At 38.1% G+C, this 26637-nt stretch overlaps 1 protein-coding gene across 1 annotated transcript; it reads right to left on the reverse strand.

The window, feature by feature from the left end:
* Window positions 1-1213: 1213 nt before the first annotated feature.
* Window positions 1214-25935, reverse strand: znf740a (zinc finger protein 740a; the record flags this gene model as incomplete). Its single annotated transcript, XM_079218754.1, has 13 exons — window positions 1214-3359; window positions 3991-4109; window positions 10824-10907; window positions 11599-11682; window positions 12027-12110; window positions 12587-12670; window positions 13186-13269; window positions 14768-14851; window positions 16773-16856; window positions 17112-17232; window positions 17924-18070; window positions 18657-18839; window positions 25852-25935. 13 exons carry the CDS (start codon window positions 25933-25935, stop codon window positions 3186-3188), a joined length of 1416 nt encoding a protein of 471 aa, XP_079074880.1. The 3' UTR covers window positions 1214-3185.
* Between the last annotated feature and the right edge of the window lie 702 nt (window positions 25936-26637).

Raw genomic sequence — 26637 nt, forward strand, 5'->3', positions numbered from 1 at the left:
TGAACTAATTGGATCACAAGGGTACATATTAGTTAGCCCATTTTACAATAATCATTGTAATATTTTTTTAAGGAAGTTATTCTTATGCACTCATTTTCCTACACAAAATAATCAATATCAAGATCCTATCTTAACTGAGGACCATAACTCTGCATGCAAGACTAATAAAAGAAAACAACTAATCTGTGATAGCTACTGTTATGCTGTTGTTCATCTAATACCATTATCAATATAATTTACTACAAATACCAGGGACTTCGTATAAGAAAGAAAACATTTTCTTGAGGTTCTACCGTCTCTAATGTCAAAATTACCAAACATACTGGGCTCTCAACTGTACTGATCCAAATTGTTCTGTCCACCTTCCGTCAAGTTGAGGAGAAATAGGCTTTGTCTAAAACCTCAATTCTAGTACAGTCTGAAGGAAAAAAATATTTTTTTCTTTTCCCCCCGTCATTCCAGTGTTTACAAGTTCATCAGAATAAAAAAGGTCCTTGAAACAATCATCAAAATGTGATGAGAAATTCTCAGACAAAGAAATCCTTGGATCCATCTGAAATTAAACCTCAATCTTATAAACAAACGATCTGAGACTGAAGGATTCTATTGCATTTTAACAATGATATTGATAATACGAAAACAATAAGTCAAAAAGGTATTAACAAGTGATGTCATCTATATACTGTATTGCCCTTCAGCGAGTGCGTGCTCGCGCCTGCAGTATCCCTTCCACACATTAGGAATAGTGTTTGCAGAGCAGATTCATGCATTTCTCAAACTTGGCTCCTTTGCTGCCACTGGGTTTAACTTAATGTCAAGAAAAAACAACTTTAAACTGAATCCTGTTTCTTTACACACGTAGACCATTGCACAACTTTGCCTTGATATCAATTGACCATTTAAAAAAAGAAAAATCCTCCCAATAATACTTTTGGTAAAATATTACTTGACTCCGTACTGCTTCTTGTTTGTACAAAACACAAATATCTGTTCATCTAGAAATCAGAGACCAGATAATGCACTCTGAGATTCCATCGGCATTCACTGAATATTATCTGGAACTTTAAACTTAAAAAAAAAAATCCTCTTGACCCCTGAAATTAACTGTGATGGTTCCCGTTACTTCCTCTGACATCAAAACAGTTGTGATGTCTTGATATGTACATGTATGTTCAGATTAGCGGACTAATCCCCCCCCACCCACCCAGCGCTGACATTTCTGGCTCAACAGAACAGTTAACACCAGTCACAGAAAGAATCAAGTTTGAGAAACCTTTTCAACAGCAAAGATCACCTGGCTCTCTGCTGTCAGACCGTCAAAGACTTCACACAGTACGATCAAAGTTCATCATAGGAAAAAGAAACCGTTTGTTACAATATCATTTAGTACTACAATGATTATTTGTGTATCTGCAGTTGCTTAAGGCTAAACCCAATGACATGTCAGACATCCATTATTACACACCAACCACATAATATTTGGATAAAAAAAGGCAATCGTTAGTGTGTAGTAGAGTCAAGCAAGTGTTGATTCTATGATGGTGTGCGACCAGCCAAAGCACTGCAGTGGGACACAACTTAGCACTACTGACTTCTCACAAGGACTGACAAACTCACAGGGGGCTCCTTAAGGATTACATACTGTGTTACACTGAAACCAGTAACAATGACCCAAAATATTCATCATCATCATCATCAAAAGACAACCTCTCTCGACTGGAGAACACGTTAGTCTGTTTTCACGCCACTGAAGCCGTCAACATTCTGTAACCAAGACAGCTTTAGGATAAAAAATTAAATAAAAAAAACATACTATGATGATGATGAAAGGCTTCGTCGTCTTAGTAAATACATCTGATCCACAATAATAAACGGTTGAGAAAAAAGGCAAATAAAAAAAAAAAAAAACACTAAGGCCACAAGATTTTGTTTACCCCCACTAATCTCACAATGAGAGTAACTGTACAAACACCATAATGGGACTTCAAGAGGCCGGCCTATGCCATTTCAGACCAGAATCTATGGGCAGAGCAAGTTCGAGACGCTTTTCTGTTACGTAGTGGAGATCTCTGCATATATACACACCGTGTATATATACAGCTGAACTTACAATGGCATGACTCTCGGTAAGTGTGGGAGGTTGCCACGGCTGCCACCCTGTACCACTTTACCACTGTGCCGACGCACAACAGAACATGTGAACAGTCATGTCTCACACGGAGCCAGTCAACTGCAGGCTCACTCTCTTCATCCACTCCTTTGAAGTCCAGGGTTACAGTTATGAAGCAATGTTGGATGGTATTTTTTTTCCTTTTTTTTCTTTTTTAAATAAACACACTCAAAGTTTCTCAGGTTTCCTTAGGATTTCCCTGAAACAGTGGGAATAGACCGCATTTGAAACTATTTCTATTGATCAGTTGTTTTTTGGCCCATTTTGTGAACAAAAAAAAATCCAACACTTATATCCCCATAATGAAATAATAAGCATTTTCAATTATTTACACAAAGTAATCCTTAAAACTGTACCTCCTTTGTTGATAAATTCAGGGAAATACTATTGTTCAAATCAAATTTAGACCAAATACTGCTTTCGGTGAAATGTCTTAATGCTTAGCACTATCTTAGCGACAATGGCAAGCAGTATCTGGTCTCCATGAGATGTCAACAGAACGGTTTCCTGGCTTCAACCAGAAGGAAAGTTCAGTTTGATAAATTCTGACCTAAGTGACGAATTTTTTTAAGTCAAAATGAGCCACATGAAAAAAAAATAGAAAGAAGCTCAAATACTGTTCCTCACCACTTCATCCCATTTCGTTGCAAACACGTCAGGATAAACAATACCCACAGCCCTTCCCGAGTACCACCGAATGCAGATATATTTGAACAACCATAAAAACCTTTTTTTGTTGCAAAAATCAAATAGATTAAGTACAAAACAGGACAACTGTTCATCACAGAAAAGTCTTGTCTTTAAAAAAATGGGGGTGGGGAGGAGAGAAAAGGAAACAGTAAAAAGTCAACTAAACAAAAACACAAATGTCACTCTGTCATTAGTAATCCCAAGACTGGAGCTGCAAGATCAGTCTGTGCTAGAGTGTGGCGTCACTCCGCACAGAGCTGAGAAGAAGAAACCCTGTGGCTTGTCCCGTCTCTGGCGGTATTGTGGGTGGAGGGACGGTGGAATGTCAGACCGCCAGTCGGCCTGGAGGGGGGTGCAGGGGGCTCCAGGTTGGGGGTGCGGGTGGGGCTTCCTGGGGGTACGGGCGGGGGTCGCAGCATGGCTGGTTCTCTACTTTGGCTACGCCTCGACCCTGGCACAATCGCCGATGTCGCAACAGCCGGTCTGTCCGTGAAAAGTTCTTCAAAACACAAATTGAACTTTAGTTAATATCAGGGTTCATAAGCATTTTGACCAATGGATTTCCATGACTTTAAACCAAATTTCCATGAAATCTTGGTGTATACATGAAAAAGTGAGAACATGCAGTATTTAAACTAACAATAAGAATTCCAAAGCATACGGTATACCTTAAATGACACAAATGAATGAGACAATAGTTTGATTAAAAGAATAAACATTTATATAGATGCCTGTATGTATGCCTGCTTATAATTTGACTCAGCGTAAATGAAATACATGAACACAACACATTTCCATGACTTTTCCAAAACTTTTGGGATTTAATTTTTTCAAGGACTTTTCCAGGCCTGGAAATATCCATTTAAAAAAATTCCAGGACTTTCCCAGGTTTTCCATGACCGTAAGATCCCTGTATTATTTATTCTGGTTATAATACGGAAACATATTGGGTAATTCTGGTTCAATAGTTTTAAAAGACCAAGGAAAGTGTAGTTTAAAATGTCACAAAAGCAATCTTCATATTGTTAATTTTACACATTCAAATGCAACACAGTGAATTAATTTAACAATATATGAACAACATAAGTATAAAGTTTGAGTCACTTTGCTTTGTTTACATCCGTGCGTACCTGCTGGCACCGCTCACACTGGTAAGGCTTCTCCCCACTATGGACACGCTTGTGTCTCTCAAGGTGGTAGCGCTGGATAAACCTCATATCACACATGTCACAAGCAAATGGCTTCTCTCCTGAAAGAGCACACAAATACACAGTCAATTAATCAATTTTAGCGTCTCGTACCAACAAACTGCGTGCAATTTTACACTTACTAATCTATCTACAAACTATATTTCCAACACTAACAAACAGTTGGGGGAAAAATTGCCCTATCAGTAAATTTCAACATTGTAGTTTCAGCATCTGAAAATGTATATTCTTAAAAGGCCTCGTCATCAACTCATTATGTGTAGATCAGAGTGGAATTTTGTGTTTTCATGGCCCAGATCTACGCAACATAGTGGAAGTATTTTGAGGCTGGTTCAACATCCCATCAAATGACTTGACAATCCAAACTCGAGTTTGTTGTGACCCCCTTCTGTCGGAAGCACCAGAGCCTTTCTCAGTAACAAGGGTACGGTAAAGGAACGCATACCCGTATGAGTGAGGCTGTGTCTCTCCAGGTGGTTACGCTGAATAAACCTCATGTCACACATGGAACAAGCATACGGCTTCACCCCTACACACACAGAGCAATATATTAGCCCTATCACCACAAGTGCAAGAAATACAACTTTCAAGCTAGCACTAGGACTGAAATACTAACAGAGATAACAGCTCATCATTTCTTTGTATGTAATGCAATGTGAATTTCCTTTTTACGGAAATATGTTGAAATGTTTAGACATGCAACTAAGACCATACGTTTAACTGTGAGTAGAGTTAAGTCAGATATTTAACATATTGTCTAGTTTCAAAGCAAAAACCTCTAGTTCTGTCGTAACATTCAATCACAATGTTTAGTCTGAATAAACATCAGTAACATCCTTTCTTGACACTGCAACAACAACTACTTCAGCATCCGCTCACCTTTCATCTATTATGGCTATTTATACGAAAAAGATATAATTAGCAAAACAATTTAACATTTTGGGTTTAAATCTGGACCTGTTATTACTGGATATTATGTTCCCTAAAGCCCATCATGTACTAATTTTTTTCTCAAAATGATGATTTTGGTGCTTTTCAGTTATGCTTATTGGCTTTAAAGAGCAAAGTTTACAGCTATTGTACTTCTGTTTGCTTGGATCACAAACTAATCTGTAATATCTAAACACCTGGAAACATATCTATAATGAATCATGTATCTAAATGACGATGAATGTGCTGGAAAGGTGGTTACTACTTTTTTTTTATTCTTAACTTGATTTCTTGCAAAGAATGATGCCAAGACTTGCAACTAGGACTACATAAGAATCAGAATTCATAAGTGTAATTGGAGTCAGAATAGTTGACATTAAATCCTTGCTAAAGACACACTCAACTTGTATTTACATTATAGCTCCTGCTTTGCCCTCCAGTATTACTGGTATACATAGTAAACATTACCTTATATGGCTGGTAGACAAAGAAAACGGAATCTTTGTTAACAGATTGAGTATAAATAGAAGCCTTAATATCAGCCTTAGTGACTGCCACAAACACCTTCTATATCAAGACAAAAATCAAAGTTTAGGGGGAGGTGGCGGGTTACTTCTGTGACACGTGAGCCCATTTAACCTGTTAACATGAGATCCTGTTGTCTCAATTGTCACAGATTTGTGATCTCAATATGCAACATGGCATGTCCCAAGTAAAGGGAGGCAACAGCATGGACATGAGTCAGGGAAGACTAACAAGCTATTGCTGCTATTTGTAGCCTTTGCCTGGCTTGCTTAAGCTAGCAGGAAATTGCCAATTTAGGTGACTTTTCAACTTGCTATGTGGATTCTTTCTAAAAAATATTTGGTTTATGTTTGTTTTTTTCTTAACCAAGAGAATTAATCCATCTTAACCAGGAGTGTGTGTAACACAAAAGAGATTCACACTCTCTGCCAACAATTCTGGAGGGCAACATTCATTTTTAGTTAAGTTTTAGTTTCAAGTATAAAACAAGAGATAAAGAGTAAATACTAATAATTTAAATGTCTCAACAGCAATTAGACTGAGCACCTACAAGAAAAATACATGTTATATTACTAGAACCACACAAAGGTATCCCCATTATCAGCACTATAAAGATTAAATGGTGATCTATATAGTGTGAGACGGGCAGGTGCACGGACCCATACCCGTATGAGTGAGGCTGTGTCTTGCCAGGTGGTAACGCTGAACAAACCTCATGTCACACATGGTGCAAGCAAAAGGTTTCACACCTAAATGCAGATCATCAATACATTATTTACAGAACTTTTAATTTCTGTTTCACAATCCATCAATCAGTACTGTACCGTAAACATCTATTTACAATTGATGGGTTGTTAAACCACTTTTCACTTTCTATGTGAAATTTGCTTTAAAAAAAAAAAACAATGTATGTTGAGCTTTTTCTTCTTTTCTCCAAATCCAATTAGCAATACATCAAACTGTGTCGATAAAATGAAAATCCACAACTTAACACATCACATGAGCTGATGTCACAGTCCTGTATTATTTACATGTGGAGACTTGCTTTAATGTTGCATTTACACACATAATGTAGTATAGTCTTGATCAAGAAAATTTTTAACTAGTTACTTTTACAGAATATGAATAATTGGCCAAGAAGGCTGATCCTTAATATAATGTAACTAGTCTGTCTCAGTGACATGGGCAAGGTGTGCGGACGCATACCCATATGAGTGAGGCTGTGTCTTGTCAGGTGGTAGCGCTGAAAAAACCTCTTGTCGCACATGGTGCAAGCATAAGGTTTCACACCTAAATGCAAAGCAGCAATATTATAATACTTTACCTCAATTTATATTCTTTACGAATGAAATACCTAAGCTATTGGTTATTAACCACACATTTGCCAATTCATGCAAACACAAAAAGATATAACCAATTTCCTCTTCATGTAACACTGATAGTTGCCAACAAAGACAACTATACAACTGACTATTTTAGCTACATCACCAATCGGTTTTTATTCTGCCAATTTTATTCTAAAGAATAGCAATTTCACTCTTTACTGCAATTAATGCCTTTACCTTTGTGTGCCTCATGTTAATAGTCTATTAACTAAAGTGGGTTTTAACCGTGCTGATAATTAATTAGCATTTTGCTTTATAAAAGCACATCTCAATGTCAAAACATATTACATAGTAACAGTTAAGCAATTGACCTTTCATCCCTAGTGATCAAGCCTATAAAAGAGCTGATCAAGCAACCTCATTTTCTGAAAAAGATTTCTAAGAACTATGGTGACGAAAAAAGGCAGTAGAATTTGAAAAGTATAGGTTTGGAACAAATGTGTCTGTAATCCTGGCTTTTGCAGCCTTTTTAGATCATTTTCATTACAGTTTCAAACAGCTACTTATTTGGCTACCTCTAAAATAAGACATCTACGTTGATACTGCTTGCACTGCTGATGTTAGCACAATAAAGACTGTGTAATATGGCCTACAACATGTGAGAAGGGCCGGTGCACTACGCATACCCGTATGAGTGAGGCTGTGTCTTGACAGGTGGTAACGCTGAACAAACCTCATGTCACACATGGTACAAGCAAAAGGTTTCACACCTAAACGCAGAGCATTATGGTATTATTTTCAGACGTATGCGTTTGTGTTCATAATCCATCAATAAGCAATATACTTTAAATATCTATTCAGAATTGATGGGTTGTTAACCACATTTTTCAATGGTTTTGAAATGTCCTTTTTAAGAAATTAATTCTTGTTTTTCCTCCAAATTCAATGAAAGATACATCCAAACTGAATGAACCAATTCTCAAATCCACAACTTAACACATCACACGAGTTGATGATGTTGCAGTATATCTTTAAACATTAAGACTTGCTTTAGTTACATTTACACACATAAAGTAGGCTTGATTGAGACATGATTTAATAACTATCTTCCATGGCTTACTCTGTATCTAACATAATGTAACTACAGTCTGATCTCAGTGACATGGGTAAGGTGTGTGGACGCATACCCATATGAGTGAGGCTGTGTCTTGCCAGGTGGTAGCGCTGAAAAAACCTCTTGTCACACATGGTGCAAGCATAAGGTTTCACACCTAAATGCAAAGTAGCAATATTTTAATACTTTGCGTCCATTTGCATTTTTTTGTATTCAGGAATTTAAATAAACACTATTGGTTATTAACCACACAATTGCCAATTCATGCAAAAACAACTTTTCAAATATTTTCTTTTCACAATGCTCCATTTCGTCGTGTTGTGGTTACAAACATCAAATATGTTAAATATGTTAAATACATTAATAGACCAGGAAACCTTGTTAAAACTTCATACTGACATTATCCTTGAATGTAACAGGTGTATGTCTGAAGTGAACTAACAAAATGAAATGTCCACACTGATTTCTAACAGTGAATGTCATGGGCACGGTGTGCGATCCCATACCCGTATGAGTGAGGCTGTGTCTCGCCAGGTGGTAACGCTGAAAAAACTTCATGTCACACATGTTGCAAGCAAAAGGTTTCACTCCTAAACGCAGAGCATTAAGAGAATTATTTTTGTGTCTCTGCCACCAGGGTTAAATAAGTAAATCTGTTCTCCTATTTTATCATTTAAGAGTACCAATCTGAATTAAATTGATATCGGTGGTTAATAACCAATGTCATTCCCTAAAATTACTTACAAAAAAAATAAAAATAAAAGTACAATATTATACGATTAGATTTGTGTTTCAAATTACAAAATTTCCAGAGGGAATTTAAAATCCACCTACACAACACTTGAGATGATGATATAATTGATTTTATATTATACTTGAATAATGTGTGTATAAATACAGATATGTAAGACTAAATCAAGCATACAGGTGTTGCAGCATCCTAATCTTGTGACTGGGTTAAGATTGGCTGACGCATACCCATATGAGTGAGGCTGTGTCTCGCCAGGTGGTATCGCTGAAAAAACCTCTTGTCACACATGGTGCAAGCGTACGGCTTCACCCCTACACACACAAAGTACCAACTTTAGCATGAAACACTCAACTGCCAAAAATGATCGACAATAAACGTTACTAATTGCTTAGTAAAGTTTGGTTGCACTTATCAGCGATTTGTTTACGCTGGAAATTCCAGCATGCTTCAAAAATCGGTTATTCCAAATTGGAAATGTCATTTTCACATCTGATCCAAGTTAAACTTTAACTGCTAAAAGTCTCACGCCAAAATTAGAAATTGGGGGAAATGGAAATATCCTGTGTAGAAAGCTAAATTTACTTCTTTTCAAATCTACAAAACATGAAATGACCAGATAATTAATTGCGACGAAACCAAAATCATTGAAACTAACAAAACAGCAAGTTTTTCACACAATGCCAATAAGTGCTTCATATAATTTCAACATATCACATTTCTAAGATCGATTTGTTAACGGTAATACTTGTAACGCCGATCGCAGAGGTTAGACAATTTTAGGCAGTTGGTAAACAACTATGCACAACACATTTAGACTGGACATTCGTTTGCAGAGAAACTAGTCATTTATCTTGAAAAGGTGTTTTATATAAAAGGCAACCATCAAACAAAACTTAGCTTGTGATTTAAGTCAAAATAAACTCTGCTTCATCTTCAAATTTAAACTGACAAAATAGAGAATATCCTTACATTAAAAACGGTTTATAGATAAGACAAACAATAACACTTAACTATTCACAAGAGAGGTTCTAGGTTATTTCCTCACTGATACTTTTAATGTGAAATGACATAATGACGAGGCTGTGCGAGCAGTCGGCTATAAATTAGCATGTTATCTTTTTTTATTTTTACAGGAATACACACAGGCCACATTACTAACAAATACAACTCCTTAATTGGGAAATTGATAATTTTCTAGAACGGTTCCAAAATGAACAGCACTCCAGGAATTTATAATGAGAGCTACAACCAATCTGGTTCCTGTATACGTTTTGCTGCACAAAAGCAAAAATCAAGAATATATCAGCTGTTGGCAGTCACAGGCCTTTTTTTATTTAATTCTAGGTGATAATCTTTTTGAACACCGTTGGAACTTTTCTCAAGCAGCTTTAATGTGTATTAATAATATTAACATTTTTAAACTAGGAAAACTTTCCACTTGAATTCACTTGCAAAAATAGTCTGTAGTGTATCAAAATAGAGAAAAGGGATTTTAATGCACAGTAAGTCTGCAAACCACAGACACCATCAGTCTTGGATTTAAAGTGCCTATGAAAGATTTTCAAATGCTCTTCTGAGCCATTTGGCATTTCATGTATTTAGTTGTTTAAAAAAAATGTAAGTTACAATATTAAGATTCATGTTTGTGCTTCAAAACACTTATTGATTAAAATACAATATTTCAAGTGCTTTTGTTTTTCAAAAGAAAGATCTAGCTCTTGGACCGCTGTTTTATGTTAGAGTACAATGACTAGTTATCACTGAGCCGATTCCAACAAAAAAAAAAGTGTAAAAAGGAAACCTGTCAGCAATCAATTGTTTTTTTGGCACAATAAACAGTCTGAAAAATAACTGACTAATAGCACAGACTGTTGGCATTTTTGCTTTATGGTCATCATGTCATTTCATATATAAAGTATGGAAAAGGTTTTGTTATGCAGTCGTTTATAAAGCTCTGTGTAGATGCTGCATGAAATATTAGCACTAGGCAGTAAAGTGACAAAGCAATACAAACTCGAGTTTGAAGCAGCCATGAAAACATTAATGTGGGGCACATGCATGAGCAAAGTCAGGGAAAGAGAGGGTCAAGGTTTATAAAATGAGGACATACCCGTATGAGTAAGACTGTGTCTCTCCAGTTGGTAACGTTGTATAAACCGCATGTCACACATGGTACACGCATACGGTTTCACTCCTAAACAGAGCACAAGAATGTTAGATGCATTTCAACGCACTGATGAAGTTCATGAACACCAAGATAAAAAGACAAAGAAATGCTTCATCACATAACATTCTGTCAGAGACATTACACAAAAAGAGTCTGAGAGCCTGCAGACATCAAGAGTAAAAGGTGCATCTTCAATTGGGGAGAAACAGGGCTTATGCATTGCAGTTTGACCCATTTTGAGTAATATTCAGTCATCTGCAAACAAACTGTTCATGAAGCTTTTTCAAGTTACCCCCTGTTCAAGATGCACCATTTCACAATTTAGTCAGATCAAAATGTTTTGCATTTACCTAAATTAAATCTTGAAAAACAGCCTCTTTTGCTTTTTCAGAACATTGATGCCTGCATTTAAAAGGCTTTTTAGTGTAATGTGCCTTTCATTGGATATATAACATAGTACTGAACAATTCACATGCAATAGTACCATTAGTGTTAATCACAGGTAACTGACAGAGAGTGTCATTTTTTTGTGGACAGTTTTCCAACAAAGCCTAAAACTTCTATTAAACATTTTTTAGAAGGGGAAATTAATTTATCAACAATGGCATAATTATGGTATTGTATATAGAGGGACTTATCAATAATAATAAAAAAGCATGTGTAGGTTGTTTGTATGAAAGGTTTGATAGTGAAAGGGGAACAAATAATTCAAGCATACCAGTATGAGTGAGGCTGTGTCTTGCCAAATGGTAACGCTGGAAGAACCTCATGTCACACATGGAGCAAGCGTACGGCTTCACCCCTAAACGCATACAGTACCAAACTTTAGAAAATTGATCTCATGAACCATGTATACAAAAGTTGTCATCTCACATACACTAGTCATGTCATTATTAAAAGGTCTCGTTTATTTTCTTGGCCATCTAGTCTCTTTACACACAAGACATAAATCATGTCAACCCTAAAAACAGTTAGAAATGCAATGAAAACATCGACTATAGTGCTTAAACTTTAACCTTTCAAAATCAAGAATTACAATTTGTTTTGACAGGTAAGTGAAAGCAAATTGTAAGTGTGCACACACAAGAGCGAATATTCTACAAGCCCCTATACTGTCAAGTGAGAGGGATAAATAAAAACTTATACCCGTATGGGTGAGAGTGTGTCTTGCCAGGTGGTATCTCTGGAAAAATCTCATGTCACACATGGAGCAAGCATATGGCTTCACCCCTGCACACACACAGAGCAAAATATTTCATAAAACAACATAATGAACTGAACAGGACACACTCACCAAAAGCAGTGGCAGCAGTATGATGCTACGCTAAATGCGTTCGGCTAACATTTTTTAAAATGTCAACATGCGTGAAACAGGGACCTTAATGAAGATGTATTTTTGCTTAACTCAGTGCAGCTTTTCAATGCAGACATGCATTTAAAAATTCAAAAGCGACTGGATACAAGTCCAGTTGTATTTTACAAGCACTGCAACAAAGTACCAATGGAGTTAACTTGGGAAATAAAGCCCTAAAGAAATAATACAAAAACTGAAATGACTCGTCCAGCATGCCTTAATAGTTAAAACAGCTTGATGCTTGTGAATATTTTAGGAAACAGACTAAATTCATTCTAGAAACAAAGGACAGATGAACTTCAGTAAACTGGGTAAATGGGCTCTAATGTAGCAAAGAAGGGCGAACGCATACCCGTGTGAGTGAGGCTGTGTCTTGCCAAGTGGTAGCGTTGGAAAAATCTCATGTCACACATGGAGCAAGCGTATGGCTTCACCCCTACACACACAAAAAGTATATAAATGAGCTAGAAACAGAAAAAAAAGTTTCAACACATAACCATCAACTCTTCCCTTCGAATGACACTACTATTGCTTCTACATATTGTATCATCAGCCTGCGAAACAAATACTTGTTTGGCAGATCATTGTTTTGTGTACTGTGATCATGAGTGTGTAATTTCAGTCAAACTAAAAATCTTTACAAATTTGGAGTAATGAAGAAATGATTGTGCAGAACTAAGTAGAGCATTCAGCAGGGGAAAAGCTGAAGTTGTGTACATTCAGGTGTCCAAAAATGTATGCATGTATCTATACCAAAAGCTAAAAAATGTCATTATTTGTTCATATTTTACCATCCTAATACATGTCTGGATACATCTTCTTGATTGTGAATATGTGAATATTGGAAACTGGCAGTCAATTTAGACACCCTAAATCTCTGTTTACACTGCAATGAGTTCAGACACTTCTAAAACACCACTACCTAATGAGCTGCGGTAAGCGGACGCATACCAGTATGAGTGAGGCTGTGTCTTGCCAGATGATAACGTTGGAAGAACCTCATGTCACACATGGAGCAAGCGTACGGCTTCACCCCTACATACACAAAGTATCAACATATTAGCTAAGACGTTCCTGAAGCATCAATGGTAAGCATCATTCACATGCATTAAATCACTAGGACCTGGCAGACATTACACATTCCAATTAAGCTTCATGCGAAGGGTTGATTTGTTTTACTTCCAATTAGTAAGTGTCTTCTGCTACAGGGAGCATTTTCAAATAATCTGGAGTACATCATAAAACAAAAGCAGCAACAGGATATAAGCCAAGCACGTTTAAAACAAGACATACAAATCATCAGCAAGATAGCAAAGACACATCTACGACGGGGATCAATCTGACCAGCTGAAGCAGAACCGCGACATGTTTAGCGTTGTGGCAAGCATGTTCATTGCAACTAACTGCAAGTTGAATTTGGTTTAGCATTTATATAGCGCACATTAATTAGATGTCTGGTGCCGTGGAAGTGTGTGTTGCAAGTGTGCTTGTTTTCTAGCACTCCAAAGTGATGATCTGCCTCAACTTTCAAAAAAGCTTCTAATCAGATGCATCTGTATAAAGAACTGCAACTATAGAATCAAAATGTTAATTCAAAAAGACAAGCAATTACAGCTAAAATACAGGAGTTGTACAGCCATAATCTGCATCTAAAATAGGTGTGGACATCAAAGGACTATTCCCATAATATACCATGGCCTAAGTTAAGCTACTTCAGTATGGCTGGATCAGGCAGGAGGGCATTAGCACAAACCGATAATTATTATTTTCATAATCAAAAAATAAATTAGCATTTTAGTAAAGCCATTCACAACACAAGTGAGATAGTCACCTGAAAAATTGTGTGCATCTGTGAAATGTAATTTGTGTTCTAGGTATACTGTGACCAATCAACCCCATATCTTATACTGCAGCTATGGCACCATGTAACTTCCTTAAAATAGCTCAACAATGCTGGAAACATCCATTAATAATAAATTATGCACACGTAGCAGATCAGTTGATACGTGACAGCACACACAAAATGTGGAGAACTAATGTAACCTACTATGGACAACCTACTATGGACACAACGTATGAAAGCTAACAGCTAGTTTAATCTCTTCAGCTCTGCTGGCACAATAAAGCACTGGTAGCAATAGCTTCAGAAAATGAAAAAATAACATAAAATATATAACTTTTTGATAAATTTTGTTGAGCAGCAATGGTACAAGAGGGATAATACACTTTGAGGGGTCCACATAAGCAATGTACGATGTTTATTTACTTCTATTTATACAGTGCATTACAATAAATGGCCATTCTTTGTATTTGATGATTCAACCCTGTAGTAATTCAACTGTATTAGATTGCACAAATATGTTTCTATATTTTGTCCACCCAATTTTTAAGAATATAAAAAGTCACTGTTGGCTTATATGTTGTTGGGTTGAATGGTTGTTCTGCTCTTGAATAATAAATATTGATCTCAACAAGAATAACTGATCAAATAAAGTTTCTTAACTTGAACTGGGTACGATAAATGGACGCATACCCGTATGAGTGAGTCTGTGTCTCTCCAGGTGGTAACGCTGGAAAAACCTCATGTCACACATGGAACAAGCGTACGGCTTCACCCCTACACACACAGAGCATACAATTATCAGCTATTCAGTGTATAAATAAGTAAAAATGTGGAAAAGAAAATCACAGAATGTATTATGTGGAAAACAGATACAGTGCTGCCATGAAGAGCAACTGCTTACTCAGTCTAATGGAATATTTTAATAAAATTACTGTATAAAAATGGAAATAGAAATTATTCCAGCAAAGTTGGGTAATATTAATTTATTATTGGTGCATTACTTTTTGTGAATACTGAGCAGTAGTCAGTCACTGACTTGGAAAAACAAGTTGGAAGTTGACTTACCCACAGTGCATACTTCTTAAACAATGAAAAACAAAGAATTGTGTGTGAAACGGTGCAACTCAAATATTGACACTATGCATAGATATGTTTTTAACTTAGGTCCTCAATCTTCATTTTGTATTTAAAAAAAAGAACAGTCCTTTGATGTCCATGCAGTTATTTTCATTGACAAAATAATAATTGAATACAAAAACAAACAAATAAATATTGCATGTTTTTTTTAGTGGCCTATGCTTTGAGGCTTTTACATGGGGTCCAATAGTTTGAGTCCACTTTCAAGTCCACTATCAAAAAGTAATTTATCATTTTTGCAACATAATCAATATTTGTTTTTCTCAGTCGTCTTGAAAACACCTTGTTTAATACGGATACAAATCAATGTTTTTAGATCCAAGAAGCTCACGTAGAAAGTAACTCAAATCGGAGCATTCAATCAGCAGCACAATTATTATTGCAGTGAGAATTATTTTTGTTGTTTCAACAGGGAATACGGTCACTTATGTGTTGCTAGTGCTATATTGTGGAGTTTTAACTTCAACATGTCTATATTAACACTGTTTGAATGTTGCTTTGTGGTTGCATGTGGTTTTCTTGAATAGTAATTAAGTTTCCAGCACCAATTTGTTTCTAAATAGAAAGGAACGGCACCCTAGAAAGAATTTCTTAAATCAAATCATCTCGACCAGGAGATGGCAGGCTTTAAGAATAAAGCGGCCAGTATGTTTCAACAGAAGTGCTTGTCAGATGGTCAAAGAGTGTGGGTGGTCAGATGTGTACTGCTTTGTTGTGTACATGACTAGCTGTGTTCTAGCATTGTGAAGTGTTGTAGGTGTTGATGGAGCATGCAGCAACTGCTGGATGGCAGAACATGCAGGATTATTAGCCTGGGGGTAGTTACTCTGGCTACCAGTGTATCAAGCTGACATCTCTGCAGGACCCAGCAACATCTGCACTAACACCAATCTAATTCAACCTCCTATTTGACTCGGTAAAACTATTTTACAACAAAACAAGTCAAGCCAAACAAAGTCAAAGTATCACAGTTGAAAACAAGAGGAGAGTTGTTTTTACATTGCAAATTTACAGTCTAAATTTGCAATAAGAGATTGTGATGGTCACAAGAGAGGCTAATTTCTCCCTCCACAGACACCAGAGCTCAACCCTACTTAGCATTCTGGAGCAAAGTAGGAATGTTCCTCCTACATCTCTGGGATCGCTAAAATTGCGCTAAAATAATATAGATTCTCAAATCCTGCAAGCATTTCTACAACTGATGCCAGTCAAAATGAAAGCTATGATTATAGATAATAATGGACATCCAAAAAGGAAACAAACTCATACATTTGATCATAAATGTTGAAACAACCATTTTTAATAGTGGACTCAGGAATACTGGACCCTACCGTATTACATTGCCTTCTGCAATTTGTTCCTGGTGATCAGGGACCAATATTTTTTAAACAAATGGTGTGCTTTATATTTTGGGGTGAACCGATTTTGGGGGTGTGGCTTTGTTGGAAATTACTGTCCACAGACAAAATGAACCCTGAGCATCTTTCCATTGATTCAAGTGACAGACTACAGATGTAGTCTGATTTATGTAATATGGGTACGGTTAAAGGACGCATACCCGTGTGAATGAGGCTGTGTCTCTCCAGGTGGTAACGCTGAATAAACCTCATGTCACATACGGCACAAGCATACGGCTTCTCCCCTAAACCGAAGAGCACCAGTTTTAGTCAAAGTCCCCACAGATACCACCAATTAGCTGTGAGGCAAAAAACTATTACCAAAAGCTTGTTAAAGTTCTTAAGCAGGTCATTGCAAAACCTTACAGTTGCTGCACACTCTTAGATTAATTCCAACTCAAACGTTCAGGGCCTCTTTCAACAAATGATTCATGTAATCAGGCATTAAAAGCTGCTTTAGCTTGACTGTAAACTCAAGTTGCTCCAAGCATTACCCATACCTGTATGAATGAGGATATGTCTCTTCAGGTGGTATCCACTCCTAAATGCTCCATAACAGTGATCACAAATAAAGTTTTTCTGTACTTTGGATGACGGACCATTCTCATCTCCACCTGTGCCCTATTGAGGACAATAAGAATAATGGTTCAACATAATGTATATGCCAGTTCAACAGTGAACTAATAATACAAACAGTGCATTTGACCAAAAACACAATGGCATAATGGAAAAATTACATTCCCACCCACAACTGGTCAGGACTTGATGAAAATCGAAAACTCCTGTGAAATTTCAGTAAATGTAAGGCTTATGATTTCTATAACACCCTAGAGACTTTGCAGACTAAATTCTAATTTTTCATGTATATTTTGTATGGTTTACCTTCTCTAAAATCCCATTTATATTTAGTATTAAAAGGAAAGACAAAAGTTTAGTTTTTTTTCCTCGACATGTAATTAACGTTTGACTTAACAAATACCCCACAATCCCTTCGAATGGCCTAATGCCCTCATGTTACTGCTCCCCCTGTTATGCACACAACTGCAGTTATTGTGCTCCGCTTCACTCTGCTCCCCTCCCCCTCTTTCCTCTCTGGAGATCCTCCACCCCCTCCACATCTTCCCTGAGCTCCTCCCCCCACCCCCACACAAACAAAATGTGCACACATGAAAGCTTCAAGTGAGGCGCACTTGAATAAAGTTAAATGCTTTTCCAAAAATGTGTGCAAACGGCTAATTCCATTATATGTAAAGAGGAAAAATGTAAATTAACTATATAGACCCTTCTCTATTTAGCCACCACAGCCACTGACCTTCCCTCCCCTTCCTTCTTGTTCTCTCACTTTGCAGGGCGTTACTGATTTCCTATTCTTTTTTTTCTGCTGCATATCCTCGTTGGCCCTCATCTCCTTCTCATCCAGCAGGCGGGGAGCTTGGAATTCACCTTCCTTCCGGATAAGCTACAGAAGCAGAAAAGGTCCCGATTAGTTCCTAATTTCGGAGGTGTGACCTTTAAAACTAAGAACAGAATATCTGAACATGACTAAAAAGAAGTGATAAATGTGAACCTCTGTGCATTTTTTGCCACCGGCAGTGGAAGAAACCAGCATTAAAGAGTGTGGGTTTTGTAAATTTGGCATCATGATTTGAATAAGACTAACATGATTTACAACAATTTTAATAATTTCTGATTAAGGAATATCATCCAACAAATCTAAACTCTTAGAAATGGAGGTTTGCAAGGTCAATATGATGTGTGGGTCTTCTAAAACTATTTGCCCTGGTGTATAGCCTGGTAGTCAGTATAGTTGTTCTGTCCTTAAAAGCATGTATGACATGAACTCACATTCCAATGCTTGAGTTTAACATTTCTAAGTAGAAGTGGGTTGTTTTGAAGTACAATAAATCATCATGACTGCATTTAGATTTTTCCACACTAAAATGTTCAACTTCATAAAGGCTACACATTTACACTCTTCACAATATTAAAAAGAATAGCATATAACAGGCCAATTTCCACTCTACATTTCCGAAGTGGGTCCTAACCAGGGGTGGACAGCTCATTCCAGATGGGAGGATCATATGGCTCTGGGGAGCGCGGTCGGGTCCCTCTCTCTGCGGTGGTCCATGGCCAAGGGGGGCCATCATTTTTTTGGGTGGAGCGGCCATGGAGCTGGCCTGCATCAGTGCCATACTGGAGAGGACAGCCTCGCAGCCAAGCAGCCCCGCCTGCGAAGAAAAAGGGTGAAGAGCAACAGTTCACCAACTCTATCAAACATATAAAAACGGTCTGCAATTTGAAAGTATCTGCATCTTAGACAATATTGCCAGTCACATGGCATTTGCCAAGCTAGCATCAACGACAACATCCTGAGTGACACAAGACTGTAAGGAAAGTTATTTGTAACCACTTTGGCGTTCTCAAAACAAACCCATTTCATATGGTCGCGGACTGAGCTGCTGGGCAGATGTGACATTGCTGTGGTGTATGTGAGCGCAGGGACAGGGGTGGGGACAAGGTCATCCAGAGATCCGTCAGTCAGGATGGTCGGGCTGGTGGGAAGCCACACCCACCTCACTCATCTAGCATTAAAACTGAGGAAGAGGAGGATGTGGATGAAACAGACAAGCATTAAATGACAACAGCATCACTCGCTGTCTTTCTCGTTACATATTCCTCTAAGTCCAGTTATGATGTCAATTTTCCTCAATGGCATGTTAAATTTGCCAACTGAAAGTCCTACCTAATTAGCAGTGGGTGACTGGCATGAACAAAATAATTAAATAAAACATGAATAACTATCTTTTTTAGGTGTGGGAAAATGCCTACTAATGTTCATCACATTGATCTGCGGGGTAATTTAAAGTCAACCTGAGCTGTGACTTTTGCCTAGCATTCTCCAATTATAACTGCTACCCGGGACATAAACAGTCCAGTATTGCTCTGTGTTGCCCTTAAAACATTTTTTAAAACATCTTTTGCAATACAACTCGAAGGTTTTTGAGTTGTATACATTTGTCTTTGCAGTGATAGAATTTTGCTGCATCACTATTGTGTTTTGTGGCGCTCACCAATAGTTGGTCCTATTGTATACACTTTACAGATGGAATAATCCTCAGTTTACTTTCAGCAAATACAAAAAAAGTGCAAAAGCACATTTCTCTCTCATTCATATATATATATATATATATATATATATATATATATATATATATATATATATATATATATATCTATCTATCTATCTATCTATCTATCTGGAGCCAGTTAAGATTCAGGTACCAACCACTACAACTACCAGAAAACCGCATGCTGACAATCCAACCACAAAGTACACCTGAATGTTCTCAGTATAATAATAATGCATTTAATTTTTAACACACTTTTCCTTCAAAAGAATCTGAGATAAAGTAAGTAGTATAGTTAGTAGGTAAATATACTTGTGGGAAACGGGTTGAAACTCCAATTCAACGTACAGTAAAGCACAAAGAGCCTAAAGAGGTTCTAAATGAACCAGTGTCAATCCGAAACTCCTTACAATAAGATGAAACCAATAACACCAGCATTACATAATAACAAATGTGGGATTCAAACGTCTCAATTGGTTTTCAATGTATTGGATTTTGAGTGTACTTGGATTATGGTGTATGGAGGACAAAGACATGTCTTTGAGAATGCAACACGGCTTTGAGAGTATACAAAAACATGGCAAAAAACAATGTGAAAAAAAGTCTTCATTCCTGATTTAAAAAAAAAAAAATGATATCCTTCACCTTGTTTCATCATTTAGTGCAACTTTTGGAAGCAAAACTTTTGTTTCACACATTTTGAATATAAGTCTTTGTAAAATATTTCCACGTGAGAGTGGTTGTAATTATCATGAACTGTCAACGGGGAATGCAAAAGCTAACATTTAGCAACTGGGATGTAAAATATAACGTTAACTATGCATGTTAACCGGAGCGAATCTGGTGGGGGTTTAGGTTAACTGACATGTTAGGAGGAGGCCATTATCTTACTCAAAGAAACACTGCTGTATTTTTGTGATGGCGTTTCGAGATTTAACGTTACGTTTTGGCTCCGTTTGTTATTTTCCTTAACCGTGGGAGAAGTTAACTGTAACGCTTGTGGGCCATTGTATAGTTTAGCGAGGGCCAGATGGAGACACACACACATAAACTATCGCTATATACTTAAACGCTACAGGGCTTGCGCCATTAGGGTTGTTAGCTAGCTAGCTAACGTTGCTAAGAAAATAGACAGCAAGCCTAACGCTAACATCGGCTAACGCTAATAAAAAGACCTAAAGGCCGTTTAACGTTAGTTTAATTGCATCGGCTGTGGTGGTGTCGGTTGCCAACAGAGGCCATGCCATAACCATAATATAATGTTGCTTTAAAATAAATATCCGACTGAGCTGGCCTTCACTACAAACCTAGCTGAAGCTAACAGCTAGCTAGTCGCTCGCTGGCGCCCTCGCCCACTTAACGGTTTAAGTCATATTAATCCAACATTTTAAAGCCCACCTGCTCATCGTTTGGATACAATCGCTTTACGGGAGTGCATATCGTGCATACTTGACTAATGAATCGTTTCACTGCGGCTACACCATAAGACAAAAGCTCAACTGATCGAGGGAAGATTGTGCGATAAAGACATTCGTGATGGCCGTCGTTGCGAGTGCCTCCCCCTCCCGACGACGGAGCTATCGTCTGTTAGCGAGCTAACAGCCGACGTTGACGCTGTAATATTAAGCAAATCCCTTCGTTGCAATCTCCGAGCATGAATGTTTACGAGGTGAATAGCAGACCACTAAATGCACAGTAAAAAACAGCTTCACAGTACGTTAGACGAAAGATGAAGATATATGCATCTACCTTTCAGCTCCACTCGCCCGACGCTTTCAAGACCGTCTAGTTTACAAACACAGGAAACGCCACAGGATGTAACCCACTCCCCCACACAGCAGCAAAGCCTCCTCAAGCGAAGAGAAAGGGGTCATCTTCTTCGACCAGCTCCCCGTGAGCGTTGGTTGAGCGTGTGGACAGAATCTGCTTGTTAATCCATTATGTGTATTGTCGGGGAGATGTTACGCATTATGTGGTGTTGTGGTGCGATCTGGCGAGATTCAAACGACGGCTGAAAAGACGCAGATGGAAAGGAAGGAGTGGACACTAAAATTACACAAAACAGGGACGTGCATGTTGTGGTGGATGTAGTTGCTCAATCCGCTGCCCCTTTGATTGTCTGAAGTGTATTTCGCCCCAAATCCAAAATAATAATTATAAAAAATAAAAAAAATGCTAATATTGCCGATGATGAATATTGTAATTATGAAAAGGCTTTTGCTGTTATTAGATCGCTCGTCCCAAAGGGTCGTTTAATGGGTGGTGACGTAATCGTCAATTGTGTCAGTGTTGATTTCTTTATTAATTTCTTTACTCTGCTCTTTTCTTTTGTGCGTAATGGTTGGGTGCATGTTTACCTGAAACTAGGTAATTAGCATGGGGCATGTTGGTGATTGAAAAGGGCTTTCGGAAGATATTTGTGTATTGTATCAAATTGTGTTGTAATGTGCTTGCTGAAGCATTGATATGGTTGTATAGTGACTACAGATGAAAATAAGCTATTTAGGCTTGATTCTCAACAGGCTTGCCCCTGTTGCTGAACCAGCCATCATACCTGAACAAAGCCAAATTCTGACTTGGCAAATCTACAACAAGCCAACTTATGAACCTCATTTAACACATTGAGGACGTATTCCAGAAAGGACTGGTAGCAGGAGTCGTTTTTGTTGATCTGTCTGCCGCATATGACACTGAACCATCACCTCCTCCTAAAAAAAGATCTTAGAGTTGACAAAAGACCTGGCACTCGCAGACCTCATTGGAGCCCTTCTCAAAGACAGGCGCTTCTTTGTTGTCCTGAATAACAAGGAGAGTCCAAATGGCCTACCTGGCCCCACTACTTTATAACTTCTACACCAACAACCAGCCAATGGGCCAGAACACTGAACGTTTCATATGCAGACAATCTCTGTGTAACATCTCAAGAGAACTTGTTCGAAGCAGTAGAATCAAACCTCACCACAGCCTAAGATGAGCTACTCCTCTATTACGAGCGCAACCACCGACATGCAAACCCTGCAAAGACCCAAGTCTGCCCCTTCCATTGATGGCTTCACAATAAGTGAAGCCAACCGACCACTTAACATAAAATGGTCTGGAACACTTGAGCACTGTACCCACCCTTTCTACCTTGGAGTAACCATGGATTGTATTATCTCCTTTAAGGAGCACATGAATAACACAAAATCCAAAGTCGGCTCCCGAAACAACATTGTACGGAAGCAGACCAACTCCAAATGGGGAGCTACAGCACATCCATTTAGATCTACTGCTCTGGCTCTGTGATATCCCTCTGTGGAATTTGCATGTCTGGTTTGGGAGAGGTCAGCCCATGCCAAGAAACTTGACCGAGCACTGAACAACACCTGCCGCCTGATCATTGGCTGCTTGAAACCCATCAACACAAGCCACCTCCACCTCCTTGCTGGCATTGCCCCTGCTGATATTAGACGGAAAGTTGCCAGTCAAGAAAATGAAATCTACTAATGATGAACCGCCATCTCCTCCATGGACGTCACCCTCCGGCCCAACTGCTAAAGTCAAGAATAAGCTTTCTCGGCTTTGTCCAGCCCCTAACAAAGTCTCGGCAAGAAACCAGAATCCTAGTCTGGAGGGAAAAGCTTGAGAATGACCCTCCTCCAACTGTCATGGGAATACATACTGAAAACCTTGCCCCTGGCCCTGAAGCACCATGGGCTCAATAGAAAACAATAAGCCGCCTCAGAACGAGAATGGGATGTCCAAAGGTTGCTCTGGTCAGATGTGGCTGCGAGACTGGCCCAACCACCTGTGAATGTGAAGAAGCAGACCATACTCTACTACCCAACCCTTGAAACTCAAAAGACCTTTCAGTGTTCAATCAAAATGCAAAGGACTGCGTATAAAGAAATGGGAAACTGTCATCCACCACACTTTAGTGAATTGAAAAGAAGAAGAATTAAGGTGGAAACTGAAATGTTGTGCAATGTGCACTGTCCCTGGAAAATAAATGTGTGTGTGTGTGTGTGTGTGTGTGTGTGTGTGTGTGTGTGTGTGTGTGTGTGTGAGTGTGTGTGTGCGCGCGCTTAACTAGTGTGCACTATAGGACTCATTATAGCATGCACTGGGGAAATCATAACTTCCTTACGCCACCGCTCCTTTCTTACATCACCCTGGCTTCATTCAGAATAATTATTTGTTTTATGTAAGGATTAATGTCAGCTTTTTTCTCTCTATTCATATTTTCTAATTATATTTTCTCGAAAAGGTTTTATATATATTCAGTTTTTTATGATTATTGTTATTAGTAGTAGTAATTGTAGTAATGCTATTATTATAGCAATTAAAATGATCTTTTAATTGAACCTATAGTCACTTGAAAAATAAGTGAGTATCGCCTGTTGGTCTCAGGAATTTGGGTGGGTGGGTGGGCGGGGGGCGCACCCAAGCGCTCAAACCGGCATACATGTACCAGGTAGGAGTAATGCAATACCTGAGATCATTGGTGCAAAAAATCACATGACCCAGCTCTTCCACTCCCACGACACCTTTCTGTTCACTCCACCTCACCGGGCGATGACGCAGCGGTGGCAGCTAGTGTCAGGTGTCTCAAGGCTTCACAAAAAGAGTGACAACGGAAGTTCGCACAGGTAAGATACAACTCAGAGCAAGGACGTGAAAATATATGCAAATAACTCGAACCAGGGCTGTAAAAAATATCAAATGTAAGTGTTTAGAAAATTTGAACGAGCCTGTTGTTGTTCGGATTGATTTTTATAGCAATCGTGCACATACTCGTGCTCCCAGTGGACTCGCTGTCTATCGAGATAATAGATGCCAAACCAGTCCAGCTGCTGAGTCGTTGTTGGAGGCTTTTGTTTTCAGTCTAGATACAACTTACATGTTATACTATGCTGAGTGGAAATATATGTTATAACTATACTAATACGACAACTACAGTTTGGCTTTTACGTCGCACGAAGTTCTCTACCAGCGCTTACGGTGAACACACCTGAAATGAAACTTCTCCAAACAACATGTTGGCCTCTGAGAGACGCTGCTAACCTTCAACACAAGTTTATTGTATTGCCTCAATAATTATATGTTCGGTTCAAACTCAATCATTTCCATATAATCAACAGATAATGTGCTTTTTGAATTGCGTTTTAGGTCAATCGTGCGTTAAGCAATGCGGACACCTCCTTACTCATGAGTCATACTGTATCTGACTGCACTGGTTACTTGTAAAGGACAACTTGGCTTGAATCGAGGGTTAAAGTTCAGTATCCACCTTTTACTGATAACACGTGATGCAGATAAAGTTAAATGCTGTTGTTTCGATTAAATACTTTAAAAGCACATATATCAGATGGCCTTTGATGGTTGGCACTACCTTCCGTGTTCCTCACGCCTGGCTGAAACAGGACCACCTTTGTTTACATTTTGTCACCATTGTTACCTTTGATTCATAACGTTTTAGTCAATATTCTCTACAAATGAATGTAATTGTGCCCAGAGGTTGGGAGGAAAGGCAAATAATCCGTTGTGCAATGTGACCTGATAGTGTGGCAATTTATAAAAGCTGCTGTCATACACAAATGATGAAATGCTCATTATTAGTAGCACTGCAAACTATGCCTCAAATCCTATGTGGAATAAGTTCTATTAACAAAGCTCAACCAAACCAATTATACGTAAATGCAAATCTTTCTATTATCGCTTGAGATGCAAATTTAAATTTGTGCAGTTTTTCTTTTGATTTTAATTGTGATTACTTTAATTGTTAGATAAATTGGTCATTTCATTTTATTGTCTTTACTCTTAGCTTTCCAAACCCGGTAATACAAAAGAAATTAAAAATGTAAAACACTAAGATTGTTTCAACATACAGGAAAAGCGTCCTATGACCCCACCCTACTCCTTATTTAAAATAATCACAAGCATTTCCTGCTGTGTATTGGTTTTCAGAAGACAGCCCTGTTCGGCTCTGCTGTTCCCTTTGTGCTCGTATGACTGAGATAAATTTCAGTTTTGATTCTCAACCCATGTAATTTGGGAGTTCATGTGTTCTCCCTTTTTTCTGTAGTTGCTCAGGCTTCCTTTAACAGTTCGAGGATATGCAAAAGACTCTTACCTCACTCCCATTGTGTTTTCCCTGGGATGGACTGCTGACCTGTTCAGGGTGTGTCCCTGTCTGCCTGCCATGCAGTGCATCCATATCCTAACAGTGTAGAAAGGAGAAGTTAACAAATCATTTCAGCATGGCCATCAAGTAAAATTATGTTGTGCTTAAAACCCAGGGACCCATTGAATACTAACTAAACACAGCACAACTAATCAACAGACAAGGGAAGTTAAATTTCCCATCGGGTCTCAAAGCCAGTAGCAAGAGTAAACAGTCCAAAGCAATTCAGAATTAAGAAATATACTAAAATAACTTGAGCAATGGAACGTTCTTAATATCGTTGTATCACAAATTTTTGCTTCTCCCCATCTAGAAAAACAAACACTTGCCAATACATTAAAGTAATAATATTGAATATATCAAATTACATTGATCTAACAGGTAATACAGACAGATTTAACGTAACAGTTTTTTAAAAGACATTTTTATGTTCAAATTCAGTTTCGTCAAAAGTCCACATTCTACTTGTCCACATTCTACTTGTCACCAGTATCGCTTTGCATCTCAGTGGTGATGTAATAGGTGCACCTGAGGGAAAAGGCCCAGATAGTGAGGGAAATTATTATTGAGTCAGCTGTACACGGTGGTGATTTAAACACATGGTTATAATCTACTGTCTGAACACTAAATGGAGTATTCATGGTCTGACAGTCTCTCCAGACACTGAAACTGCATCATCGGTCTGTCGTCCTTATTTAAGTGTAGGTTTGTAAGTGAAGTTAAAGAAAGACTCTG

This window comes from Taurulus bubalis (genome assembly GCF_910589615.1).
Source record: "Taurulus bubalis genome assembly, chromosome: 5".
Taxonomy (NCBI): Eukaryota; Metazoa; Chordata; class Actinopteri; order Perciformes; family Cottidae; genus Taurulus; species Taurulus bubalis.